The sequence below is a fragment of the Lagopus leucura genome, unplaced genomic scaffold, assembly GCF_019238085.1.
Source record: "Lagopus leucura isolate 7727_CA_CO unplaced genomic scaffold, USGS_WTPT01 Super-Scaffold_100022, whole genome shotgun sequence".
NCBI lineage: Eukaryota > Metazoa > Chordata > Aves > Galliformes > Phasianidae > Lagopus > Lagopus leucura.
Window position 1 is genome coordinate 9,857,923 of NW_024962275.1, and position 26,177 is coordinate 9,884,099.

At 47.6% G+C, this 26,177-nt stretch overlaps 1 protein-coding gene across 11 annotated transcripts in view; it reads right to left on the minus strand.

The window, feature by feature from the left end:
- ZNF618 (zinc finger protein 618) overlaps positions 1-10,239 on the minus strand; it is an 83,438-nt gene extending 73,199 nt beyond the window's left edge. For 4 of the 11 annotated variants that reach the window (XM_042878681.1, XM_042878685.1, XM_042878684.1 and 1 more), the window contains exons 1-2: positions 10,084-10,238; positions 2,483-2,526 (exon numbers count right to left, since the gene is read on the minus strand). In XM_042878681.1, the coding sequence (XP_042734615.1) occupies positions 2,483-2,526; positions 10,084-10,170 (131 nt within the window). In that variant the 5' untranslated portion in view covers positions 10,171-10,238. Of the gene's footprint in view, positions 1-2,482; positions 2,527-10,083 lie in introns of all 11 variants that reach the window. The other 7 variants (XM_042878688.1, XM_042878683.1, XM_042878680.1 and 4 more) reach the window with 4 other exon arrangements.
- Between the last annotated feature and the right edge of the window lie 15,938 nt (positions 10,240-26,177).

Genomic DNA, 26,177 nt, shown 5'->3' on the forward strand with positions numbered 1-26,177 from the left:
CCCACAGCTCCAGCTGCCCATCACACAAGCAAAAAAAAAAAAAACAACCTTTCTTGTTACTGGCTTTCAATTTCCCACCTTTTAATTTTGTTGACTGACTCTTTGCTTGCAAAAGGAGAAGGTCTGTGATCTGCCTTCTCCGGAGCAAGAAGCTTTGTCATGTTGTCTTTTAGTTGTCATCTTCTCCAACGCAAACAGTCATGTCTCCTTTCACTCCCTTAAAAGAAGAATTTTTTTCTATGCTCCTAATAATTTTCCTTGTTTTTCACAATATCCCATTAATAAGCACACAGTGAGGTACAGGATCCACACACCATTTAATAAGGTAGGAAACACAGCTCTTTCTGCCACCACCAATTCTCAGCTGAAAACAGCTGCATGCTGAACCAATGTTATTTCAAAGGCAGCAGCCGGGCCCGATCAGAGCTGCAGAGGTGATAAGATCAGAAAAATCCTGTGCCTTCAGAGCTTTTAACATTTACTTGAAACAGAATAAAATCAATTCGCTCTGATCAGTAAATAAAAATAGGAGCAACCCAATACTGTGGTCACCACATTAAGATGGAGCTACTAAACAGCTAGTAAAAAAATACCAACAGAAGAAAAGGGTAAAGATGCCCTTGAAACCTTATTTTGCTTACACATCTTCCTGATATAACTTAACAGTTAAAAGCTTACATGATAGCTTACAATTAATGAGACACATTTAAGCAGGAACAACTTTGAAAAACAACCACCTTGTATTGCCAGCCCTAACGGTCTGATGCCATCAAAACCAAATTTCAACGTTCAGCCACTGGCAGAGCTTTCCATTAAATCTGAACAGATTTTGCTATTTTGCTTTTTGTGACCATCTTTTGTTCAGTAGGAAGATGCTGAAGTGGTTTTCCTTCCAGCGCTTTGTTCAAGCCATCCTGAGTGCAAGCACCAGTGGTTCTCTCTAATGAGCCTCCCAAAACTGGGAAAACCTCAATTTTCCTCTGCATAAGAAGGGTGCTGGCACTGCCAAAATCCACCCCATGGAGCCCCATCCACTGGGTGCCCCAGAGGTGCCCATAGCCAGGCAGTGACAGCAGGTGGAGGTGGCACCAGGTCGGGGCGAAGCCTGGCACCATGCAAACGTTGCCCACAACAGACAAACTCACTGCTGTTTTCTGTTGCTTATCATCTGCCATAGGCAACAATGTGACCCACAAATGTGCTTTGGGTGCTCCATGGTTCACCCCACCCTCTGATGGCACCTCCCTGCCATCACCTTCTTCCCTGTCACCAGCCAGGGGATCAGGCTCAGCCAGCATGGCTCACGAAGTGCAGGGGCAGAGCGGCTGGCAAGCTGCACGGAGGAAAAGGCTCTGTGGGTGTGAGCTGACAGCCGGCAGCAGGTGAGCAGCAGTGTGCCCAGGTGGCCAAGAAGGCCCACGGCAGCCTGCCTTGTGTCAGCAGCAGTGCAGCCAGCAGGAGCAGGAGGGCATCGTCCCTCTGTACGGCACTGGTGGGGCCGCAGCTCAGTGCTGTGCTCGGTGCTGGGCCCTCACTGCAATGCAGACACGGAGGCCCTGCAGCGTGTCCAGAGATGGGATGGAGCTGTGAGGGGTCTGGAGCACAGGTGTGACGGGGAGCGGCTGAGGGAGCTGGGATGGGTCAGCATGGGGAAGGGGAGCTCAGGGGAGATGGCAGTGCTCTGCAGCTGCTGAGGGGTGGCTGTGTGAGGTGGGGTCAGCCTCTGCTCCCAGGTAACAGCGATAGGACGAGATGATGCCCTCACACTGAGGCAGGGGAGGTTCAGACTGGACATTAGGAAAATTTTCTTCTCCAGAAGGGTGTTTGGGCATTGGCACAAGCTGCCCAAGGAGTGGTGGAGTCACCGTCCCTGGAGGTGTTCAAGAACTGTGGAGATGTGGCACTTGTGGCAGTGGGCACGTTGGGGGTGGACTGGCCATTGAACTAAATGATCTTAGAGCTCTTTTCCAACCTTATCCATTCTATGATTCTCCAACTCTTGTTCTCCAACTCCCATTCACTGCAGCCCACTCCCCTTGCCATGCCATGTGCTTTCCTCCAATACAACTTCAATGTTGTCACCACTTAAACCCTTGCATCACTCATTCCTACATCTCCACCTGTTTTTACCACAGAACCTTTGGAACACTGGCTAGGAATTTGCTATGCTGCATATGAATCATGGAAGAGCCACAACCAGAGCTGGTTTTTCACCACAGCATGCTCATGCATGGGGAGACACAGAGACACGTGCACTGCACAGGCACTTCTCCTCACAGTCCCCATAGCTAGAATTATCTCCCTTGCATCCACCTCCAGCAAACTATAAATGTGGTGTACAGTCACTGCCCTCCCAACAGCTCCCAGCTCATCCTCCTCATGCAGTCACTTTTTGCCATCCATCTCCAAGAGGGGGAATGCAGCTGAGCAAAGCTGAACCTGCCCACCACATCCCCACAAAGGAGGGAAATCTGTTCCATACCTGCTGGAAGTGCTCCTCCTCCCGCTGCTGTTGCTTTCGTCAGCCTGAAAGACAGAAGACATTAAAAAAGGCGGTTTAGGTTAAGAATACAACGCTGTCCTCTAATTCTTCTGGTGCACCTTGCACCAAAACCACCCTGAATTGCACAAATCCTCAGTGCTCAATTTTGGCAGAATGTTCCACATACTTCAGCCCAAGCCCACAGCTTTCAGCAGACCAAGGCAGGACTTCAGACACAGCTCACCAAGGAGGTGATTTTATTTTTCTCCTCCAAAAACACTCAACCAGCAGCAAACACTGGAGATATTGCTCTTGCAACCATTTTACTGCGTTCTGCCGTAGCCCCGCAAAGTTTGAAGCAACGAATCAAGAGGAAAATAAGGCCGAAACATCCAACTTACAGAAAGGAAATATCCAAATTCAATGCATCCACGCTCAGACGGCCTAAGTTCACACCAAAAAAACCACTACAGTGCCTTGCAATCGCTGCGCCAGACTGGATCGGGCAGTGGGGACGCCAGGCATCATCCCAACCCACGTCAACCCAACCTCCTCAATTCCACCCCTCCTCATCCCAAACCACAGCTCCAAGCCTCTCTCCTCTTGATGAGGGGCTCTGGGGAGCACAGCCCTGACGTCCCTGTCCCACACACACCCGGCCCAGCCCACGCTGCTCCCACGGGTGCCCCATCTCATCCCTGCTCACGGCAAGGGGACGGACACGAGGCCGCCTCCTCCCTGCCTCCATTCCCCGGCTCTCTGATTAGAGCCTTCCTTGGAAAGACAATATTATTCCAAACCCAGAAATTTTATTTCTGAATTTGTGCAAATATAAGTTAAAAGATATTAGCTGCATTTCACATTTTGTGCAAATGGCAGAAACAGGCAATTCATGTGCAGCAGGATGGGGGCTAGCCAACGATTTCGATAAAATAAACCCTTTTTTAATTTAAATGCTAATGCACTGAATTAAAATTTAATAACTGAGGAAATTGAAAAGCCGAGCAGGAATATTGGAAATAAATCCAAGCAGAAACAGCTGAAATTAAAAATTCTAGAGAGTGGGAGGATAGCAGCTAAGCTGTCTTATATGATTACATTTTTTTTTTTCAGAACGAAGGGGGGAAGGAAAAAAAATCCTATCTTTGGCTGGCTGTAGGGCAGTAAATCGAGAGTGCTGTGATTTATTGCTCAATTTTCCTGAGGGAAAAAGGCTTTCTTTCATGCTGAAATATTTCATAAATTTCAAGCCAGCATAAATTCTTAATTTAAAAGTTATGGAGGTCACATTTAGTGCAGTGGTGCAATTCTGAAATCTTAAAGGAGTAGCAGCCGAAAATTACAATTTGATTTTTTCTTATTTTTTAATTCTTCGTGTGAAATTTTGTTCAGAGGGATTCCCTGTGTTACAGAGAGCAGAAAGGCATCCTGGCTTCCAACGCTTCCGAAATCCACTGGAAATGAAGAGATAAAAATCTAATTGAATTACAAAAAGTTATTTTTTTTTATTATTATTGTTAGCCACTTGAGGAATTTCTGTTAAAAAATTTCCTCCCTCCGTTGCCTGGGAAAAGCCAGAAGGGAGGAGCTGACAATGTAATTGCTTCTGTTAGATCTCCAATCTTTTGTGAGCGCTGATATGTTCATTTGTTATACAGCTGTTCGGCTACAGAAAGGATGTCAGAGCACCCATAATTCAAAGCAATCAATCAAAAATTAATGATTTGTCATGCTTACACAATGGAAAAAAAAAAAAGAAAAAGAAAAAGAAAAAAAGCTTTATGGGTTCCTGCAACTGGTAGATTGCTCAAACCTTCGGGGCATTTTCTAGGAGATTAGATCTGTGTGTACAAAAAAGAAGAAAAAAAGATAAAAAAGAAAAAAAAATGAAAAGATGAAAAGGAGACTTGGTACAAAGGCAGGGCAGAAGCCCCGTGGGGTGCGGAGGGGTCGGCATCATCCAAAATCCCACTGAGATTTGGGGACACCAGTGCCCATCCCTTCAGATTTCTGCCAAACCCAGCCATGATGGCACCGCAGGGCCCCACATCTGGGAGGGCAGCGCAGCCCCACAGCTGCCACAGCACGGGCCCAATGGGCCCCCACCGTCCCCATGGGACCCACACACACAGCAGGCCCATCACCTGCTGGCACCCAGTGCTGCCACCCCTCAGGGAAAGGTTTTGGCTTAGAAGTGCTATCTGGGGAAGATCTATTGGCAAATGCCATTTCTAACAACAGGTTTTCTTGCTTTTTGACCTCTTTTACTCAGCAATTCTTGGGACTCCCTTCTCTTGTGATGCCACAAATATCAGTGCTAAGGGTGAGAGGTGTGTGAGGAGCACACAAAGAGAGGTTTGATGGTGTGAGGGACTTCTCTGCTTCCAAAGAGAAAAGAGAAACCACAGGAGATGGGAGCTCTCAGCACAGAATCCATGGGTGTACAACCTGTTGGCTTGCCTGGGACAACACTGAGTGAAGAGGAATTGTCTTAGGCCTCATATAAAATATATAATATAGTTAATGAATATAAGTAACAAAACTTTTTTTTTATTTATTTTTTTTTATTAAAATATGTAAGAAAGAGGGCAACAAAAGCATAGAGTTAGCAGGCTGGACACATGTAAGATGGTTTCCAACCAGACATGATGCTTTAGCATAGAATCACAGCACAGTTGGGTTGAAGGGCCCTCACAGCCCCCATCCCCACCCCTGCCATAGACTGGCTGTCCCCCAGCTCAGGCTGCCCTGGGCCCATCCGTGGCTTGGGGCACCTCCAGGGATGGGCACCCACAGCTCTGGGCACAGTGCTGGGGCCTCTGAGGAAAGGACTTCCCCCTCACACCTAACCTAAATACCCTCTCTTTTAGTTCAAAGCTATTCCCCCTTGTCCTATCACCACCAGCCCACACCAAAAGTCCGTCTCCTGTTTATAAGCTCCTAAGGAGGAGAAAAGCAGCCCCCAGCCTGCCCACATGGGAAGATGCTCGAAGTCCCACTGATGATAGCAGCACGGTCATCTGGGACTGCTGCAAGCCCACACCTGTCCCTTTAGCATGGATCCAACAGACCTAAAGAGCAAGCCAAGGCTGAAGGAAATCAGATACAGCCCTACAAAAGGTTCACAGCTGCTTAAATAAGCCTATCCCAACAAAAATGCTGCCAGCAAGGTGACTGTGACATAATGCTGAGGACCCCATTGGGCAGCTCCAAACCTCATCAATCACAAAGCAAATATCAGGTTCAGAAAGGAGCCCCTGGCCACAGACCTAAGCAGCCATATTTGCAGGTGCAGTGTTGGCTCAGAGGTGCCCATGGCTCAGCAGCCCAACCCACGGCTTGCTGTGAGCCCAACATCCCTCTTCATCCACGTAAAACAAAACATTACATTTAACTTCTCAAAACTCACATCCAAAGACTAGAAATACCCAAAGAACTCAATGCGTCCATCGCTGCACATCACCATTCAAGCGCCCCCAACCTGAGCGTGCTGAAACGGCTCCAAGCAGTGTTCAACAGAGTCATGTCTTTAGGAAGGGCAAAGAGAAATCTTCCCTCCAGCTTACCCAGTTCGTTATGTGAATGATTTCCTCATTTTGAACTGAGGAAGCAGAGCAGCAGGGCTTGTCCCAGCCCGCCAGTCTGTGAGGATGGGGTGCATGGAGAGCTGCAATGGAGACAACGCTCCCACTCGTAATGGTAACACAGCATCAAATAATTTACAGTTCAAAATACGACTTCCTAAAGCTGCTTTTGTGTCTGGTACATCAAGGGTAGTTACACAAAACTAACACAGATAAATAGCTATTAAATTAAAATGCACAAAACCAGAATGTGCTTTCTGACCATATGTTCCCCGACACAAGCAGAAAGTGAACCATGAGATAAATAAGAAATGTATCAGTCAGCATCTCCTAACAGGAGAAAGTGTCAAAAATTAGGAGCTCGAGCAGATGCACAGCTGACCCAGAAACGTGTGTTTAGAGAAAGGGCTACACTATGAGGGGAAAATTGAAAATAAAATTAACAGTTACTGAGAAGCAACAACATAACTAAAAAGCATTAAGATGCAAAATGAGATTTTGGAAGACTGAAGCACCAGCTTCAATTATGGTTACACAGCTCACGCCCAAAACATGGGCTGATGTAAGCGAGGGTTTGTGACACTGAGCCCTGTGCCACGCTGGATCCCACCTCTGTTAATTAATGCATCTATGAATTAATTGCTCCCACCCATGGTAACAATTCTGTGTTTTTACCAAAACTTATGAGATCCTTCCACAGCCTTTCCCAAAGTGGCAGTAAGGAGAGCTTAAACCCACAGATTGTTTGTAAAAGGGTGGAATTGTTTGTTTTACCTGAGGGGAAGAAAGAGGGGAAAAGAAGACAAAAAAGGATCTGAGTGCATTGCAAAAGAGAGCTGAGTCCTTTCTGGCGGAACACAGAGCACACGTACAGGTCAGGAAGGAGCCAGGAGCACACACTCAGCACGGAAAATTTCACTCCAAATAATTAAAATTTGGCACCAGAATAACCAACTGAAAACAGGTCTTGCAAAGGAATGTGCCATAAAAAAAACTGCCGGCCTGCCTACCTGCGCTGCCTGTGATTATTAACTTCAAAGCAACACAACGTGCAGGAAGTGGTTCGGTTTTTTCTTTTTTTTTTTTCAATAAACAAAGGTTAAGATGCTGGCAGTCTTCTGTTTAACTTTCATTAAAGAGAAAATAGGAAAAAACAGGGAGAAGGAACCCCACATTGCACCAAAACATCCACACCACAATGGACCAACCAATACACCTGCAGCCTTGGTTCCTGCTGTCATGATGGGATGCTAAGGAAAAGCTCAAGTCCTGAACTTTGAGTGGCAACACAGAACCAACATCACCCACCTTGCTCTTCTCAGCTCTCCCAAGCCCTGTGATCTCCCCCAGATTTAATTAAAGGCAAAGGGCATCACTGAGCAGGTGGGAGAGCTGAGCAGCCATGCCTGTGCGCTTCCCAGAGGCAAAGCATCGCCTAAACGAGGCAAAATGGTCTTTGATGCTTTGGAAAGCTTTGGCTTATCCCATCCTTGCTCTTCTCCTTAGCACATCCATAGGGGCAGCACCAGCATCAGACAGCACTGAGTTTTCCATGAGGGAACAAATAAGCCCATCAGAAAGAGGAATGCACTCCCTATTTCCTCAGCTGCAGCTCAAGAAATAACCAAAACAATAAAAAAAGATTCAGAAAGGAGGAAATCTGAGCTCCATCAAGCACCTCCTCCATGAGGGCAGGGAGCACCGGCCCCTGGTAGAGCTGAGCACACATGGGGTCTGCTTTGACACAGAGCAGTTCCAAAATCAGGGGTGAGCATCCAGGGGCATTTCTTTTCCTCGGGCATAGCATAAAAGCAGAGCACATAGAGAAAGAAGCTGCTTCTTCCTCTTGTGGCAAGGGGGAAAACCTAACCGGGACAGGTCCACCCTCTGGTGTCCATTCCAGCACCCTCACTGACACCTCCTTCAGGCTGTACGCTGCTCACCCAGTGCAAGAGGATGCAGAACCAATGGTGTACATCCACATCTGCCATTCATGTTATTTAAACCCAGCTTTACTCAGATTCATCTCAACGTTTCAGTTTCCAAAGACCATTCAGCACAAACTGTAACAGTGACTCCAAATGTGGTGATGGCACCTGAGGGTCCTCGCTGTGACGGCACATGAGTCCATTGCTAGCCTGCCTGTCCTCACCTGGCCACCACACCTGCATGCCTGGTGCCTGTTTAGCCAGGGGTAATTCAGGAGATTCATTGAACAGCTGCCTCATTCGTGCACCACATCTACACGGACGGCTCATACCTGCTGGAATCCGGTGCTCATAGAATCACAGAATCCTAGAATGGCCTGGGTTGCAAAGGAGCACAGTGCTCATCCAGTTCCAACCCGCTGCTGTGTGCAGGTCACCAACCAGCAGCCCAGGCTGCCCAGAGCCACATCCAGCCTGGCCTTGAATGCCTGCAGGGATGGGGCATCCACAGCCTCCTTGGGCAACCTGTTCCAGTGCCTCACCACCCTCTGGCTCAAAAACTTCCTCCTAATATCCAACCTAAACCTCCCCTGTCTCAGTTTAAGGCCATTCCCCCTTGTCCTATCACCATCCACCCTCACAAACAACCATTCCCCCTCCTGTTTATCTGCTCCCTTCAAGTTCTGGAAGGCCACAATGAGGTCTCCCTGCAGCCTCCTCTTCTCCAAGCTAAACAAGCCCAGTTCCCTCAACGTTTCCTCATAGGAGAGGTGCTCCAGCCCTCTGACCATCTTAGTGGCCTCTTCTGGACTCGTTCTCGTTGTAAAAAGAAATAAGCTGTTAATGAGCAATTTCAAAACAGCATCACCTAAGGTTAGCTTCCTGATGGTGGCCAATGTCCCAGAGAGAGCAAAAGGCAAAGAAAATGTTAAGGCACAGCCCATCGGTGTCATCTGGCAGCCATGGGTTGTGGTTCCCAGCGGTGATGACCAGGCTGTGTGAGAACAGCCAAGAGCAGAGCCAGGTTCCACTCCAGGACCCACCTCAGATACAGAGGTGATGCTCCAGTCCCCATGGAGCCGCGAACGAGAAGCCAAAGGTGCTCACCAGGTCGCACACACATAGGGTGCCCATCCCTGCATTAGCAGGGGGAATTAGAAGCCGATGATGTATCACAACATTTGTACACCTGGGAAGTACAGGTGTACAAATCCTGCGGGTCCTCAGCTGCCACGAAACCGTGCAGCGCTTCCCAAACTGCTGGTGATGGGGCCTGGAGCCCAGCTGCACAGGGCAGCCCACAGCTGAGGTGTGAGCACGGGATTCCACTGGAAAAGCTGAAAGGGGAACGAAGCTTTCTACACTCAGTTTCAGTTCTACTGCCTGAACCCAGGGACTCTCTCTATGCCAATTTCAATTGGAAGATCTAGTTTTCTTTTAATTGTTATTATTATTATTATTATTATTATTTGTAATATTGTTTGGTCTTGAAAACAGTTGAACTGGGTTTGCTCAAACTTTTCCACAAATTCTTATGTTGGGAACAGAAAATTGGAGCTTGGGAGGGAAAACTGTAAGCAGGCAAACAAACAAACAAACAAACAAAGTTATCACAATCTAGAGACTACTTGCATGACATTTCACTGTCTTTACTCCTTGCTTATCATTCCCTTTCCATTCTACAAGCTTAATTTAACAACGTGGGTACTCCACCTGCAGCCACCCATTTCCGGAGCTCTCAGCAATTCATAAGCACAAGTCCTAAAAAGCTTCATGCTGGAGAGCTGCAATCCCTGCTGGGAAAGGCGCAGATCTGCCAGCTCTTCACCAGGAGAGCTGAGCTAACAGCGAAGCCAGCAGCGGGACACTTCTGGCACATCTCCACACTTCTCCCAGTTACAGCCATAGCACAGATCGAGAACCATCCTCCAGATTTCATGTCAGCTTATTGGTATCAAGGGGGAAAAAACAAATAGTGCCACCAGCTCGGCCACGCACTCAGCAAATCCAGAGCTTTTTGCTTCAAAACTGAACCAAAAAAAAAAAAAAAAAAAGCCTTTGAAGCGCCCAGGATTTCCTCATCACCTACCATTTGTTTGGGCTCCCAATACTTCAGGTAGTCCCAGACAGGTTTAAGGACTGCAAGCAGTTGCCTCTGAGTCAAGGGAATATTCATATGAGTAATTTTATGAACTCGCTGAAAGCACTGGCAGAATCTGTGCTTTGAATTTCAATTTTTCTCTTGTGGCAGCGCAGGAAAATTCAAGTAGAATATTCTGGCAGAAGTAGACAGAAGAAAGGGAACATTAAATAAATTTTAACCTAAAACTACAACTGTTCAAACAAGTATTAAAAAAGCTTCAACCCGACGCACCTCGCTGAGCTGCTGGTTTTGTCTTCTGCGGTTTGGGTGGTTTCAGTTTTTTTATTCTTTATGGTTTTGTTTTTATTTTTTTCAGAAAAGTCATGAAATTAAAATTATGAATTAAATCAATGCGGTAAATTGGCCTGGATTAGAAGAGTTACTCCTTGATTATAAGCAACCGAAAAGTAATCAAAATATTTTTCCCATCTCCTGTTGCTTGGCGCTCTCCTTACTCCACTCTTTATGAGAAAAATAATCAAATTGAGGGTGAAGAGGAGAAAAACCATTACTGATTGCTCCTCAACTCTCGCATTATTAAAAGCTGGAAAATAAGAGTGACCAGGCAAAATAACAGAATTATCTGAATCAGGCACTTGTTTACAGATGGTATGAGTTTCCCAGAAAAAGAAACAGCTGGAAATATTTTTAAGGAATAAATGTACGCGGAATGAGAGCTCGGGGGGAGGAGGGCACGGTTCTTTTTTTACTTGGGGAAAAAAAAAAAAGGAGAAAACCCACACAATAGAATTTCAGAAATCCACCCATTTCTGCAGGTTTCCAATTTCACAGGAAACTCGCAGGAAATCAATTCTTACAAAATCCTGTTGCAGGCACTTTTCCAAGTTGATAAAACAAACCGATCTTGCACGAGAAAAGCTCACGTGAAGGGAAAATTAAAATAGGACTCACTTCTACACAGAATCCCACACATCTTACTACAAAAGCTCTGTTAAACACGTTTTCTTGGCCACACAGCAGAGGTGCATCTCTTGGCTCTGTGTAGGAATGCTGTGCTTTGAAATGGAGCGGCCATTGCTGACAGTGGATGCCAGCAGACATCCAGCCTCCGCACAGCAGGAAGCACCGGCCATGAGAGCTGCAGGCCACGAGGCCTCCTCTCAGCCTCCTCTCCTCTGACCAGACCCTGACAGTCCATGCTCTCCAGACCCTTGCTCATCTCTACAGCCTTTCTCTGGATGCTCTCCATTAGCTCCATGGCAAGGACTCAGGGCTCATCTGTCCCAGCCTTGCTCCCACAGGGACGCCCAGTGCAGGTGCCCTGCACCATGTCCAGGTGGCTTTTGAAGGTCTCCAAGGAGGAGATTCCGTAGCCTCTCTGGTGTTCCATCCTGACACAGGGCATCACTGAGAAGAACGTAGTGAGAGAATCACGGAGGAGCAAAAATCCAGAGGTGGCAGAGGTTGGAGGGGTGAGGAGTGCTGGGGGAGCAGCAGGTCCTGCCCCAAATTCACTCTCAGACGCAACCCTACAATCAAAGCACAGGCTCCCATGCTACACGGGAGCACTTCTGCCATCACAACCCTGAGCTCCTGATACCCATTAAGGCCAGTGAAGCACCTAACAGCTCAAGGCTCACTAGAAAGGCTTCTGTACCATAAGCCATGAAAGATCACGGAATCACAGAACCGCAGGGGTTGGAAGGGACCTCTGGAGATCATCTGTCCTCCTGCTCTAGGCTCGGGTTACTCAGGAAAGTGTTCAGGTGTGTTCTGAGTACGTCCACAGGAGGAGATTCCACCAGCTCTCTGGACAGCTTCTTCCAGGGCTCTGCCACTGTTAAAGTACAAAGGCTTTTCTTCATGTTCGTATGGAGCTTCCTGTGCTCCAGTTTGTGCCCACAGCCCTCAGTGAGGAGTTTGTGCCCTTTCCTCAGTGAGGAAAGGACAGAGACCCACACAGACTGTCCTGCTCATCTCTGATGCAAGTCTGTGACCTTCAAGAAGCCCCAACCAAAACATCAGAAAACATTAAAATCAAGAAATAAAAACAACTCCTGCACACAACATCCTCACAGAACCACCTGAGCCCGGAGTTGGATTTATGGACCTCATGGCTGAGGAGGAGTGCAGTGATGAAGCACTTCTTAGAAGAAGCTTTAGCAAGACTAAAACTTTGCCCTTTAAGCCTGCAGAGAGCGGTGCACATCCCAGAGCAGCTGCTCCCTCCTCATTTTTGAGGATGCTTTGGGTCCCTCCATAATTAACAGCACTACATACACAGGTACTAGCAGTGTTCAGTTTAAATCTGAGGCATGTAAAGAAAATTAAATATTTGTCAAATCTATGACAATCCAAAGCAGAAAATCAGTATCAAGAATCAGACATTAGCAATATGAGAAATCCCTCGGTGGGTACACACACATTGGACCACAGTATGAAAGCAAAAATGTTATCCTTAAGGTCCTGTTCCCGACACCATAAAATAAACCACACTATTCCAACAAGAAAAATCCCTCACAGCATTTAGAAAAGGGCTAAGAAGTGAAACTAAACAAATCTTTACCACTGGATGGTTAACTATGGACCATAATCTTCTCGCCCAATTTTGTATGACTGGCTTTTATAATAGCACGAAATGGTGGTAATTTTACTTTGGAAAGGGGGAAAAAAAAAAAAGACAAACCACATTGATCTAAAAGTAAGGAGGGGGAAGGCACACAGAGCTGGATGAATTTTTCCAAACTGAAAAAAGAGCAGTAATTACAGGGGGGAAATTCTGGAGTTTAGTCTGGAACGAGTGGGCGCACCCTGTGCCACCAACCTCTGCTTCTCTGAGTCCCACAGTGACATTTTTAAGCCACCAGTTGGGCTACAGACATTTTCTCTCAAGGCAAACTGCATGGGACAAACACTGCCTGGACCCAGACAACCTTCTGTTCTCTGTAGTTCACGGAGCTGAAATAAAGGAGGGCAGAGAGCGGCAGGGAGATTACGTTCAGCCAGAAGTGCAGCCATAGCAAGACTGCCCACTGCATGGATTCATGCCACTTCTGCTGAACTATTCATACAATGGAGTATCACACTCAATTTCAAAAAGTGGAAGTGACCACAGACTGGCATGTAAAATTTTCTGATTTACACAGGCAAAATACCTACCCTGCTTACTTCTTAAAGCAAGAACTCTACAGAATGTTCAAAAAAAACCTAAAGGAAACGAGCCCCAAGTTCTGTGCAACCCAGCACTATGTAACCCAAAATGTTGTTCTTCTATTTTTCAAAAATATATGTATTAAAATCAATACATTTTTCCTTCAGCTCAACCCAAAAAGGAATTTTTCAATTTGTTGGTGCTTGAAGGAAACCAAAAATCTATTAATTGCACAGCTCTGCCACCAGCAAGGTTTTGTCAGAGCAGTGCTGGAAAACCACAGCTGTGACGTGAAGAAGTACAAATGCTCTGACAAAACCCATCTCAGGACTGACCTTTGCAAAAAAAAGCCATGAACCCACAATAACAGAACCGTGGTTCTCTGCATGAAAAAGAAACAGGCCAAGAGCTGCTGCCCCCTTCAGATACGTCCCCAGAAACTCCCCAACTGCTGCAGCCTCCCACGGCCACCAACTGCAGAAGATGCTGGGCTGGGAAAAGCTCACATACCCCAGCTTTGGCAACTTCCCCCAGAAAGGGATCCCACCTGCACTGCGGCAGTCCCACAGACAGCAACTTACCCTGGGCAGACAAGGAACATGGCACACTCAAAGTTCTGGGAGTGTCTTACGGCACATCATCTCCAAACAATCACCCTACTGAAGACACGGAAAATTTAAGTCCAAGAATTATTTTCTGCACGTAAGTTTCCAGGTGTGGGATTAAAAGTAAGAAAAGACGCGATAACTCGGAGCACCTGTGTGAAAGTCCAGTGAACACTAGGGGCTGTCTCTGCATCTCCAAACTGCATCCTGGCCGAACAGACCTCGACTTTGATTCACTCTGCATCCACACTGTCCTGCATTCCAAGGACACGGTGTGCTCCTGAGTCCAGGAGAAGGCTGAGCGGAGAGAGATGGGGACAGAAGAGAAGCACATCCCCAAGCAAGAGCAAGAGAGCCTTGCAGAGAACCTTACAATCCTCCCAAAACACCAAACTGAGGCCAGGACACACCTTCACTGCAGCCATTCCTTGCTTCACCACACTGGCAATCTCAATGGGGCATCTCCAACCCTTCACAAATGCCACAGGTCCTCACTCACTGCTCCGGATCTCTAAGTGTGTGAGCAGGCACCCAAGCACAGGGCTACGGATGTTTGCTGAAGCTGCACCAGGTCACAGATCTGCTCTGGGCCTGCAGACGCTTGGCAGTGAGCTGCTGCACTGTATTCTCCATGAACAGGGAAGATCATCCTGCTCCTTTTCCAACTGTAGCCCCCAAAAACCTGTGCTAAAAAACATCATCTCACTACATCTTGTTCATGGCTTCCTTTTATTCCAACTCAACCAGTGGATGGACTAGTTTGGCCCAGTTAGGGATGAGGCGGAAAACTTCATATTCCTACTCTGGAGTACCAGGCCACTTAGCAGAAAAACAGAAACATCTTACTAAATAATGGCTACTTACCAATGAAATAAAGAAAATTAAACAATAAGCCACATTCTTTGCATTTCCGGAAGCTGCAGTTCATCAAGCCATACCTCCAAGAGATGCTCACTGCACTTTTGTGGGCAGTGCCTGCACACAGCCTGCATTACCTGCAGGCAGGTCCTTCCGACCCTCACAACACCTCCTGCATTGACTGCTGAGCATGTGAGAAAGCATCCTGCAGGTGTCCCCAATGCTCTTAAGGAAGCAGTTGCGTAAATATTTCCCCATACAAGCTCCCTGCACCCAGAAACCAAGGTGCTCATAGGTGACAGCCAAAAGGAGCAGATACTCAAAGCAGCACAAGCTGGCATGCAGGTGACTCTGCCAAGCATTACAGCTGCTTCAGCGTTACCTTACTCCTCATAGCTCTTTTTCTTAAGAAAAGTAAATATTTATTTTAATTCCACCTGAATGATCAAGAAAATGTGGAGAAGCTGGTCCTCCTCCCTAGAACAAGATCACTGCCCTCGCACACTGAGAGAGGACCCTCACTGGTCCCAGGACCCACAGCACCTGAACGACATCTCCACTTCCTCGCTGGAAGTAGAGTGGGTAAAGGAAAGTGAAAATGAAGGCGTATTTCTGTAAATGAGAGCAGCATCTGCAGTTCCTGTGTCCATACTGCACTACCAATGTTCCAGAGCTACCAGTTAACCCCAGAAAGGCGGCACCAACCGAGCATCTGGATTCCTCAACAAAATCTGAGATGCCAAAACGGCTTTCTGGCTGTAGGCTTGGAGGGTCCTCACACAGCTTTGTGCCTCGCAAACAGATTTGTGTGGATGTTGCATACTCTGTAGAAAACCACAAAGTTATTCTGCCTGCTACCACGAGGGCACTACGCAGCCCTTCCCCTCCAGATCTGCCTCTGCACAGGGAGCAAAGCAGCTCCACTAAATTGGCACGGATTCACTACAATAATTCTCCATCAATGTTATTTTGCAGCGCTCTATTTTCTGCTCACACATATGGCAAGGCGGCAGCTTGCGGACTCACTGTATTGGTCTCCTGTGACTAATTGCCTAGGTAATAAAAAACGAGAAAGCTCTCGTACCGCAGCTATGCAGCCACTGTACTCCAGCACGAAGTGGACACACTCAGAAGCCTCATGGGATCCCCCTAAATCTGCAGTCGGATGAGGGTTCAGAAAAAGGACACTCAGAAAGTGCAGTCCTGCACTGCCTGAAAGGCTCTTAACCATGACCTCCTGCCTTCCCTGGAGCCACTCATGGGCAAACTCAGCACCTCACACAAATCATCACGACTATCAAAAATATCCTTACAACGGAGCTTTTATTTCCATATATTTGAGGCTGCTTTCCCCTTTTGTTTCTTCTCTAAAACTGGTTAAAATGAGCATTAAGGGATATAATTATGTTGTTAACTTAATTGCCTACTTAAAGCAGAATCTACAGGGGTTTAACGCAAGATTTGGAAAGGGGGGGAGAAAGGAAAGTGGGATATAAATGGATGCAATTTTAAAAATGAACCTCTTCTGGGGACTGGCGGGTTTGGGGCATGGGACAGAGTGTGTTGGTAGGGGAGCTGGCATCAGCCCACATCGGTTTCTACTGCAAGGTTTTGCTACAAATGCAATCGGTCGGCCTACTCCTTCTCCAGCAGTCTAATTTGGGAGAGTTTGACCTAATTAATCATTAACCACCACCAAAAAAAAAAAAAAAGTATCCCTCCAGTTTGAAAACTTGATGCTATTATTGGCATGACACACTTAGGCTCAGGATAGGGGCTGCTATCTGGTACATGCACGACGTACAAGAAGCAGTCCAGCTGAGATACCTCTTGCCACCACAGTCAGAAGAGCCCAAGCAGGGCAGGGGAGCATGAAGCAAGCCCTGAGCCCTTAGTCTGATAGTTGCTGTTTAAAAAATTGCAGCAGTGTCAACATGCAAACGCAGAAGGATGCCTGCCCTACAAGCCAGCCCCTCCTCTCCTCCACACGCTCAAAGGCAGGCAGTCTTTTGTATTTATTTAGAAACCCTTAAGTAAATCTGCAAAGCTTTCTGTGTTTACACCACCTCATTTAACTGATTTTATGCCATACCAAAAAAAGCACAGCATGAAGCCTGCTGATGAGCAGAAAGGAGTGCAATGCTTTTGGAGGTCCGGAGACCGAGCCATACACTTCACGGTCCCACCACATCCCTGGAGCATCTAAGTGTATCACACCGCTGCACAGAGCAGAGGGACCTCTCAGGATTAGGCAGAAACGGGATTTTCCATTCGTGGCCCTGAATGGCTTCTGCACCCATTCTCCCTTCCCAAGGAGAGCTCCTGCAGCCAGTATTACATCTCTACTGTCTCAGAGACACTGTGCTTCTGCTGGGCTCCCACAATAACTACAGCTTCTCCAACACCAGGGTTTGTCAGACCAAGAATCAACCTCAGTGCTTCCCTGTGCCGCAAGTGAAAACGTTCTTGAAAATCCAATAAAGACACGCACTATTCTACTCCTACAGAGATTGATCAAACCTTCCTCCATGGTGTTTGCTCAGAAACGTGTAGTGAGCAGAACTGAGAGCCACTACCTTCAAGTTCAGCCAGAAAGAGAAACAAAATGGTAATTGCCGAAGAGATGCTTCCCACCCAAAACGACTGCCGCAAGAGCCCTCCAACAGCCTGCGCCTCACCTAAGCTGTCTTCCTTAAGAGCTTATTTAAATAAAATTACCAAATCTTTAAGAAAATGTGATCATTCTGCATTTGTTTCCATACAGCCTTTCATGGCCCCCACAAACAGATCGTGGCTGGAGCTCTGACAAGTGACTGCGTTGGATGCGGTTGCAGGAGGGACGGATGAATGACTGGACTCATCAAAACCACAGAACTCCTGCCTTTCAGGGCCTCCTCAGGAGCAGTGGAAAGGTACACTGTTACAAGTTTGTCATTACCAAGCATGAATCAAGGACTTCAGGAGAGAAGCCACCTTGGATCATTTGATAACAGAATAATTGCTTCCTATCCAGATATAAGTGGATTTCAAACAACTTGAACTTAACAAAACTGAACGGATTAATGAAGCACCAGAATTCAGACATTAGGCTGAAAAGAAAAATGAGAAAGAATTTAGAAATTAGCAGAAAGAAAGAGCATGAGAGAGAGGGAATAAAGGGACGCAACAACAGCTCACAAATGCCAGGATGGCAGAGGATGAGAAACCACAGCCACTGCAGCGCAGGATCAAGTGGCATCAGCAACGCACCAAAAATCTCCACCCCTACAACACCACGCTGTAAACCTCCACAGCCCTACTGCACTAAAACCACATCAAAAAGAACGACACAGTTGCAAAATCCAAAGTCAGAAAACACCAAAACTCTGGCTGAACGCACCCTGTGCTACGAGCTGCCAGCCTGGAGCTCCCACTGCAGGACCAACACATCAGTGCTCAAGTCTCTATCAGAAAATAATTAAAGGCAGAAAAAGAACATTTCTAGCAGCTGAATGAACACGGTAGGGACTACTGCTGGATCACCAGGTCATTGATTCAGCAATGTTAGTCCAGCTTGACTTTTTGAGTTTAAAATCGGAATTTTTAGGACAAAAAAGAAATGTTTTGCTTCTTAGTTTCCTTATTTCTCCTTCTCTCCCGTACTGTTGGTGCTTTTCTCCATCCCCAGGTGAGGGCAGGACACAGGAGGGATGCTTCTCCCACTCAGCCCCTCTGGCTGCTGTTTTCTCTCTGCCAAGGGTTTGCAGCCTGAGTGCTTTTCGAGGTTAATAATTCAGCCGCATCACGGTGTTTTTCCACAGTGTTACATCAAATACAAAAAGTTTTCCGAGTTTTCCACTGAGCGTTGAGTGTTTTCAGCCTCTTTCCATGGAGAAGCAGAGTGGATGGAGATGCTGCTAGCCCTTAACTGTAATGAGCCGCGATGAAGGACAGAAGGCCACAAATAAAACCCACAAGAAGCCCTAAATATCAGCACAAGAACTCCTAGAAATGCCCAGCTCTGGCACAGCATGCTTTCCCTCCTCAGACAGTGGTTTTTTTCAGTTCACTGTGGGCAAACCCATTTTCCTCTGAACCTCATTAATCAGGGTGGGCAGAAGCGGCTCTGCTGCAACTTCTCCAAACGCGTTCCCTCCCTCAGGCAGACACCTGGCTTGGAACATTGCAGCCCAAACACTCGAAGTTTGGCAGAGTTATAAACAGCTGAAAACAGGGGCTCGTAAGGGTGAGGCAATCTGCACCGCTGGCTCCGCTGCCAGCTCCACTGCGAGGCAGCCACTGAAGGAAGCAAAAGCCAAAATATAAAAATAATAGTAATTACAAAGAAAACAGTAACGAAAAAAAAACCCCAAACACTGAATGAGTCATTGTTCGTCAGAGGAGAGGAGGAATTGGGATTTTTTTTGGTTTACTTGGGAGGGGGTGGTGCAGCAGAGATACTGAAGCTGTTTTGTTTTGCACTGTTTCACAGATACACCACAGGAAAAGTCTTGTTTTGCGATTAAGTGGAGCTATTAATGACGAGCAAAATGGCTGTCAGTCACGGCCTACACTCCCTGGGGGATGAACGAAGCGTTGTTGTCATCATTTACCGCAGCACACTGGGCTGCACCAGCGACAGCCAGCCCTGCTGCTGCTCAGTGCCTCGGCTCCGCACAGCCAGCTCACAGCCTCCACAGCAGGGCTGCCACTGCCACCAGGCCCACCGCCCTCACCGGGTCGATCAGTGCCACTTCGTCCAACAATCACAGAACTACAGAATCACAGAACCTTTAAGGTTGGAAAAGAGCTCTAAGATCATGTCTGTCAGGGTCACATCCACCCTCTGCTTGAACACCTTCAGGAATGATGACTACACCACTCCTTGGGCAGCTTGTGCCAATGCCCAAACACCCTTCTGGAGAAGAAAATTTTCCTAATGTCCAGTCTGAACCTCCCCTGCCTCAGTGTGAGGGCATCATCTCGTCCTATCGCTGTTACCTGGGAGCAGAGGCTGACCCCGCCTCACACAGCCTCCTCTCAGCAGTTGCAGAGCACGGCCATCTCTGGACACGCTGCAGGGCTTCCGTGTCTGCACTGCAGTGAGGGCTCAGCACCGAGCACAGCACTGAGCTGCGGCCCCACCAGTGCCGTACAGAGGGACGATGCCCTCCTGCTCCTGCTGGCTGCACTGCTGCTGACACAAGGCAGGCTGCCGTGGGCCTTCTTGGCCACCTGGGCACACTGCTGCTCACCTGCTGCCGGCTGTCAGCTCACACCCACAGAGCCTTTTCCTCCGTGCAGCTTGCCAGCCGCTCTGCCCCTGCACTTCGTGAGCCATGCTGGCTGAGCCTGATCCCCTGGCTGGTGACAGGGAAGAAGGTGATGGCAGGGATGGCAGGGAGGTGCCATCAGAGGGTGGGGTGAACCATGGAGCACCCAAAGCACATTTGTGGGTCACATTGTTGCCTATGGCAGATGATAAGCAACAGAAAACAGCAGTGAGTTTGTCTGTTGTGGGCAACGTTTGCATGGTGCCAGGCTTCGCCCCGACCTGGTGCCACCTCCACCTGCTGTCATTGCCTGGCTATGGGCACCTTTGGGGCACCCAGTGGATGGGGCTCCATGGGGTGGATTTTGGCAGCGCCAGCACCCTTCTCATGCCCCAGTCCTGTAGTGCTGCATGGGGCTGCTGTGACTAAAGTGCAGCACTTGGCTCTCAGTCTTGTTGAAGCTCATCCTGTTGGTTTCAGCCCATTGATCAGCCTGTCCAGACCTCTATGTAGGCCCCTCAGGCAGATCAACACTTTTCCCCAGTGCAGTGCCACCTGCGAACTTACTGAAGATTACTCAATTCTCTGACCGAGATCATCAAGAAGGATGTTAAACAAGACAGGCCCCAGTACCAACCCTGGTGTCAACCAACCCAACCAGGCCCACCGCTGCCACCCGGCCCATCAGTGCTGCAGTCAGTGACGCAGTGACCCTGGTCACACACAGCTCAGCTGAGCAGCTCGCACGGTTTGCAGGGTTGGCAATGCAGTACAGAGGCACGGTGTGCAACAAGGGGCAGAAGGAGCACGGCTACTCGAAGGAGAGGCCTTTTCAGTTCCTGTTTAAGGTTCAGCAAAAACTACTGCAACAAGCCACTGTAGGCGTCGCTTCATCCGCGTAAGGCACCCAGGTTTCAGTGGGTAGGCTGACACCAGAGTTCCAAGAGCAAAGCTGTTCTGGGGACAACTGTATGCTCCCCAATGGGGAGCAGAGAGGTTCCTCTCCCTGTTCCATCAGTTTTTACCATTCTGGAACATCCGTCAGTGCTCTTCGCCCCAGCAGAACTCTGCACAGCCCTCACTGGCAGCTCACAAATGCCCACACCATGGATCGCACTGATATTAAAACTAGAGGATAATTAACTAAAGCCTTAACAGATAATTTCTTGACCTATGCAAGGAGAATCCCCCACAGCCACTAATTCTATAAAAAGGACTGCAGAGATGAAACCACAAGATTTTAAACATTATTATCTTAAATTTCTTCTTGGACTGGCACCAAAACCCTGAATTTCAAGGTCACCTTACGACAGTTTTTGAAACATTGCGAAGGGAAACGGCATTTTTTCTTCTCTTAAACGTTCCTCTGGTGTGTCATGGGCTTGGTTCTCTTTTTATTCTTTGGTTTTCAAGGGGAACTCATCTCCCAAGTCTTCTTCCAAAGGCAGTAGTAGTTAAGCACACATGTATAGCAGTACAAATCAGCAGGGCCAAGCGACATAATTACTTTCCAGACTGGCAAACGTGCCTGCAATGGAGTAGCCCATCTGCTGAGAAAACAAGTGCAACAACTGCTCCAATTTTTTTTGAAGCAAAGGTGCAGCAACAAACCCACAAAATAGGTTTTGCTTCCAGCAGTCAGCGCCTCAGAGCCATTTTTATAATCCTTGTTTTTCTTAGATTATCCCAGTGTGGTTTTCTCCTGTTTCCTCGTTGAGCAACTATTTAACCAGCACAAAGTATGCAATCATTAAGCCATGTGATGCAGAGCCAAATGGTCATCCAGAAATGACCAACAGCAGCAGCCACTCATTTCTGAAATAACTGGTTTGTTGGTAAATCGATAGAAGTTAAATCACCTTTGGTGAATTTCATTTAAGTCAGTGATGACACTGCATGGGCTCAGCTCCAGCCCTGCAACACGCCAGGTCCCCACTGCACATCTCAACAGCACCCAGCGGGATCCCGCAGATGGGCATGGATTTAGGAGGAGGAGGTAACCATAGGTGTCTCTGTAGTGATGCCATTAAAAGAAGTAGAACAGACCTAGCCCAAGTTTCTCTCTCTTGCAGGAAGCAGACTGTGAATCCGTGAACTCCTCTTTAAATTAGATACTGCCAGTTGAGGCACACTCCCATTTTTCCTCCAGCCAAGTGCCCATGCATCAGTGCCCTGGGGAGCTGCCACCACCCGATGCTGAGGGGCAGCCCACCAAAGCAGGTAACATTTCCCCAGTCCCCTTATCGTTCAAGCTCAGCATTAGCAAAGCCTGGCAGCCCTCTGCCTCTGTTCTGGCAGGGACACGGTTGATCCCAAACGCATGGAGCTCTGATCTCCCAACTCGTCCAGGCTCAGAGCTGGCCCCAGGCACTCCCAGCTGGCTGTGACCTGACGCCTGGCTTCCTGCCTGCGCCAGCAATCATTAACCAGAGAGGTCAGCAGGCGCTGAGCACGAATCTGCCTGGCTGGAGAAAGTTACATGAAACAACAGCAGGAGGAACCTGACTGCTTGGAGAGGCTCAGATGGAGTGAACAGTGCCTGTTACTGTGGAAAAGCCCAAATCAACATGCAAAAAAAACCTAACTCCATAAACATGCTGTCTGCTTCCAGCATTAAAAGACGCAAGCCGAAGTTTTCCTTTCATTTGGTACTGATGTAGCCAACCATCATTCATACTGCACTGCCAGCTGTACCCGCACAGCACTGCTGGGCCAGATCCTGCTCCTAGGGAAGTGGTGCTCAGGAAAAGGGAGATGTGGCACTGAGGGAACACAGTTAGTGGACATGGTAGGTCTTTTCCAGCATTAATGTTTCTGCGATTCCTTCTGAGGTTCGTGCACCCTCTGCATCAGAAAGCCATCCATTTTTAACGAAAAAGTAATCATTAGGAACAAGGAGCAAGCCTTAGGCTTTGAGTAGCAGCGCTGCTGCTCTCGGTTTATCCTTTCACAAGAGGGGTCCCCGCTCCAGGCTCCCTCAAAGGGGTAACGGGACATTTGTTCTCACATTTTGAAGTTTCCCAAGTGTGCTGAGCCAGTTTTTCCTGTTTTCTCTGACATTAATGTTCACCAGCGAGCAGGCAGAGGAACACCCCCCATCCTTCTGTTCCGCAGCGTGGTGACACTGCCACAGCCACCTCTGGTCTGCAGGGCAGCACGGGCAGCACACAACCCATGCAGCAGCCAGGAGCCACAACCCAGCAGGTCTCAAGGTTTACACTAGAAGAAAAAACCCGTAATGGGAAGGACTTCTGTTCCCACACCAGTAATTTCAGTGCAAAAATCCAACATTCCTGCAAAAAGAAAGGAAGGAATTATTGCTCCTATATTGGAATCACCCTCATTCTCCTGCAAACACCATCCCAGTGCCCCGGCCACCACCACAGCTCCTGGGGACAGAATCTATTTCATGGGTCACAGAATCATAGAAGAGTTGGAAGGGACCTCTAATGACCATCAGGTCCCACTCCCTGCAGTGCACAGGGACACCCACAGCTCCAGCACTGCTCAGAGCTCCAACAGCCTGACCGTGGCTGTCTGCAGGGACGGGGCACCACCAGCTCTCTGTGCAACCTGTGCAATGCCTCACTGCCCTTACTGCAAAAAACTTCTTCCTTACATCTGATCTGTATCTCCCCTCTTAGTCTGAAACCATCTGCCCTTGCGCTATCACAGCAGACCCCGCTAAAGAATCCATCCCCTTCTTTCTTCCCAGCACACCTGGCAATAATTTTAAGTAACACTCACAAACAGCAGGCACCTTCACTTGCAGCACCACAGCACGTCCCAGAGCAGTTACTGCGTCGCTCTGACCCGCCATAGGGCAGACAGGCCTCAGTTTTGAAATACTTCTCCATACCGCTGTGTCCGCCAACATGGAAATAAGTTTTGAAACACGGCACAAAGCACCACTGCTGTGAAATCACTGAATTTGTTGCCTTGTTTTCAGTGGAAGAAAGCCCAAAATGGAGGCTTTGCAATTTTTCAAATACAGAATTTTGGTTCTCAAGAGATCATTAATTTTTGTTAAAAAACAAAAACAAAAACAAAACCACAACATCATTTTGTAACAAAAATACTGAATGTCCAAACTAAGGCAAAAGTTAAACACACCACTGCCAAACTTCTGCAAGGCCCAATCGCTATATTAAGAAAAGGGATCATAAAACAAACAAAACTCCAAACAATGTAACATCCACGATAACCCACATCCAACAGCAATACTTCTTTTGCTATGTGCAAATTTCTAATTATAACCGGCAAAAAAATCTGCACGAAATCCAATCAGAATGGCTCCCACCTCATCCCAAGAGACCAAATTTACACAATCACAATTTTAAAAATTATTTCTGTATGTTAAATATTTCTTGTAAACTATTAACTCACTTCTCTTTTTTTGTTGCAGCAAAATCCATTTGAAAAGCTTGAACTCAGCTCGGCTGAGCACCAAATTATGGGACTTTTCCACATTTCAAGCCCAAAATAGATGTTTGCAAAGCAAAATGTGAGCCCAAGCCAAGTTGTACCCAGTCAAGTCTGCCCCCATCAGCTCGCGTGTATTGGTCAATGTTTGAACGCCCAACAGGGACAAGAGTGAACATGCAACCATTGGTTGGTGTCCACCCAACGGCACAGAGGGCACGTGAGATCCTTCTCAGGGAAAGCTGCCTTAATTAAGGTCCAATCGCTGCTTTGGCTGACTAAGATAAAGACACCGGTGATTCAGGTGGTTTCTGTCAGTCCTTCTCATGCTCCAGCTCCTCCTCCTCGTCCTTCAGCTTACACAAGCTCTGCTATCACAAACCCAAGCTGGGGCCAGCCTCCAAGCAGGGGACTGTGCCCTCCAGCAGCCAAACCAAGCGGGTACCCAAGAGGACAAGCAGCAACCCAACATGGATTTTACATATCATTTTATGTTGGGGCTTCTTCTATCTCAGTCCTAAAGGACCAAAATGGCCAAAACAAAACCAAGCAACCACGCACAGCAGCGGATGCCTGCTTCCAACAGCACGGAAGCGCTCAGTTGCCTCCGGTCCCATAAACCTACACCAATCCATAAGACTGTTTGCTTTGTCAATACAAAGGTACAGCATAAAGCCTTCAGGCACCAGTTAAATCTCAACATCATTGTATTTATAGTTATGAATAATAAAGAGCTTTTCCACAGCACTATAGCAGTAAGTCATAATTCAACAAAAATTCAATTTTTACAGGATGATGAATTGTGATACACTGAGATTTTTATGCTCCTATGACTATTAAGAAGCCCGTGATATTCATTTTAGTAAAGTAAAAATTGAACATGGCATAGCATTGCTCACAACTCTGGGATGAGCAACACTGCCAGCATCTGCACAGATCTCCAACTGCACGGAGAGGACGTGCACACCACGGCCACCAGCCTGGAAACCACTGAGCACCCTCTGACTCATCCGAAACTGCTCTAAGACCAATTCCAAAGCCTTCTCCAGTCTTTCTCCCACCTACTCTCCAACCAGCCCTTCTCTTCAGCAACATCACAATGGGATGGTGTTTGCAGGAGAATGAGGGTGATTCCAATATAGGAGCAATAATTCCTTCCTTTCTTTTTGCAGGAATGTTGGATTTTTGCACTGAAATTACTGGTGTGGGAACAGAAGTCCTTCCCATTACGGGTTTTTTCTTCTAGTGTAAACCTTGAGACCTGCTGGGTTGTGGCTCCTGGCTGCTGCATGGGTTGCGTGCTGCCCGTGCTGCCCTGCAGACCAGAGGTGGCTGTGGCAATGTCACCACGCTGCGGAACAGAAGGATGGGGGGTGTTCCTCTGCCTGCTCGCTGGTGAACATTAATGTCAGAGAAAACAGGAAAAACTGGCTCAGCACACTTGGGAAACTTCAAAATGTGAGAACAAATGTCCCGTTACCCCTTTGAGGGAGCCTGGAGCGGGGACCCCTCTTGTGAAAGGATAAACCGAGAGCAGCAGCGCTGCTACTCAAAGCCTAAGGCTTGCTCCTTGTTCCTAATGATTACTTTTTCGTTAAAAATGGATGGCTTTCTGATGCAGAGGGTGCACCAACCTCAGAAGGAATCGCAGAAACATTAATGCTGAAAAAGACCTACCATGTCCACTAACCATGTTCCCTCAGTGTATGATGTGGCCCCTTTCCCCAGAGCCTGGGGATGACAGCCCACACACCTCACTACCTCTAGCAATCCCCAGTGCCTGCTACCCCG